This window comes from Cucurbita moschata, unplaced genomic scaffold (genome assembly GCF_002738365.1).
Source record: "Cucurbita moschata cultivar Rifu unplaced genomic scaffold, Cmos_1.0 Cmo_Scf00016, whole genome shotgun sequence".
NCBI classification, from domain to species: domain Eukaryota; kingdom Viridiplantae; phylum Streptophyta; class Magnoliopsida; order Cucurbitales; family Cucurbitaceae; genus Cucurbita; species Cucurbita moschata.
This window is the reverse complement of record NW_019268532.1, coordinates 3,843,387-3,845,406: the sequence shown is the minus strand read 5'-3', so window position 1 is coordinate 3,845,406 and position 2,020 is coordinate 3,843,387. Positions and strand designations below refer to the sequence as shown.

Sequence of the window (2,020 nt, the reverse complement as noted above, 5' to 3'; positions counted from 1 at the left end):
ATGGTCACATCATCATATATCACAGTCTCATCATCATATAATATAATCACATCATCATATAATATAAAGCATAAATTATACATGCAAAGGTCACTGGGCACGTGTCGTCATACGTAAAGCAAGTCTTCCGATTGATCTGATAGTAGTGCTACATAATTTGGTTAGCCTATGTCGAAACTACTATGATTCCTTGATGCAAGCCATATCAAACCCATGTCGGATCAGCCAAAATGTCGACCACCTTGAGCCGTCAAAGAATATATTCTCCAACTAGTTTCGAATGGGATAATAAAATGGAGGCCTAACACCCCACGTATCAATTTAAGCAATTACTTAAAATTAATTCGTTCAAATTAAACTTAACATAATTGAGAATTGAGTTTGAAAACTGAAACAAAAAAATTTGTTTTAGAAATTTAATTTCGAATTTACATGATTAGGAAGGCGAGACTCGAAATATTGTAGAAAAACAAGAGGCAAAATTTTAAAAATAAAAAAGTAGAAAAACAAAATAGTATGAAATTAGCTTGAATAATTAGAAAAAACAAAAACATTAACGACTAAGATAGTATTGGACTTCGGAACTTGCACTTACAATCATCAAAAATCGCAGGACGGATAGCTTTGACGATTATATTCTAACAATTATTAGAGACATAGAAATGATGAATTCACATTCAAGACCGATCTCATTCACATACAATTTGTAGGATTTTCTGTGTCTATTCCAATGCTATCTTTCATATAAAAAAAGCGAAAAGAAATGACAAAAACTTGGTAGAATTCGCAGAATCTGTAAGAAGGAGCCCTAAAAGCTATTTGTGTTCTATATGCCTCTCTGCTGGCGAAGTGTGGTTGAGAGGTAGAAACTTGGTCAGATTTTTCCGAATTGGAAATTTCTTAAGCAGACCAAACATACACAAGCCTATCCAAATCCAAATCCAAAACACAATAAGAAAAGAAATCAAAAAAGAAAGAAGGAAAAGATTAATCCAGTTTCGTTCACGATCAGATCCAAAATAAAGATTAAGAACGAAAGATAACGAAAGGAGGAAAACAAGAATTTCACCTGACGCACAGATCTGATCCCTAATTCTTCAGATTCTTCTGACTCTTCGAGTGCCGATTTTTGTTTCTCCTGCAGTAATCACAGATCTCTCTAGATCCACCGCTAATGGTGGCATCTTGTTTTCCTTCGTCATGCTCCGCAGCAAATACCTAGGAGCCGCCTCCTTCCGCTCCACAGAATACGCCGCAGAAACCGATTTCCTCAAGCTATTAACAACCTTCTTTGAACTGTGTCGCTTTGAAGATTCAACCGTCACACCGAGTCTATAGGGAGTCTTGATCTCGGCCACGGATTCGGCTTTCTTTCGCTTGAGCCTCTCGTTCCTCCTCGCGGAATACTCATCGTAGAATCTCCCTCGCTCGAACAGAGTACTCGAATTCACGCCTAATTGATCACCTACTCCGCCAGTTCCAGACTCTTCACATCCTAATTCCATCCTAACCATGCTAGCCAGAGCCTGTAATTCGCAAGTAATCGTCCGATACTCAGGTCGGAGCTCCGATGCTTGCAGATCCGAAGGACGGTTCGTTTTCAGCGATTTCGTCAAAGAACCTGTCCGCAGACGAAATCGTTGTTCATCAACAAAATACTCGCAAAACTAAAGAAAAACAAGCAGGATCTCCATCGATAATCCACATAAAATTCAATCGGTTGATTCTAACATACCGGGCGGCGTTTGTAACGAGGTTGTTGAATTCGATTGAAGAACCTGGCGAGATCTGAGCCGCAAGGGCGATCTGGCGAGCGGCGGCCTGCGATCAGACCTCATCTTAGACATTGAAGTAAGAAATCAAATACCTAGAGGGAGGAAGAAGAAGAAATAGAGAGATCAGAATGCTGTTTTGTAGCTGGAATCCGAGAATGAGTTTGGTTTCGTTGCAGAGTTTTTGCGATTAGTTTGAATTGGGATTTAAACGAGGGGAGCGTCTCAACGGTCATATATTTTTAAGC

General features: G+C 39.3%; 1 protein-coding gene across 2 annotated transcripts; it reads right to left on the bottom strand.

Moving 5' to 3' along the window:
- Nucleotides 1–653: 653 nt before the first annotated feature.
- LOC111454057 lies at nucleotides 654–2,020 on the bottom strand. 2 transcript variants are annotated; one of them, XM_023095345.1, is made up of 3 exons: nucleotides 1,736–2,019; nucleotides 1,070–1,621; nucleotides 654–925 (listed from the first exon to the last, which is right to left on the bottom strand). In XM_023095345.1, the coding sequence occupies exons 1-2, from the start codon at nucleotides 1,845–1,847 to the stop codon at nucleotides 1,098–1,100; spliced, it is 636 nt and encodes a 211-aa protein (XP_022951113.1). In that variant the 5' UTR covers nucleotides 1,848–2,019; the 3' UTR covers nucleotides 654–925; nucleotides 1,070–1,097. The 2 variants fall into 2 exon arrangements, with proteins under 2 accessions (XP_022951113.1, XP_022951112.1); XM_023095344.1 differs by having other exon boundaries at nucleotides 654–1,621; nucleotides 1,736–2,020.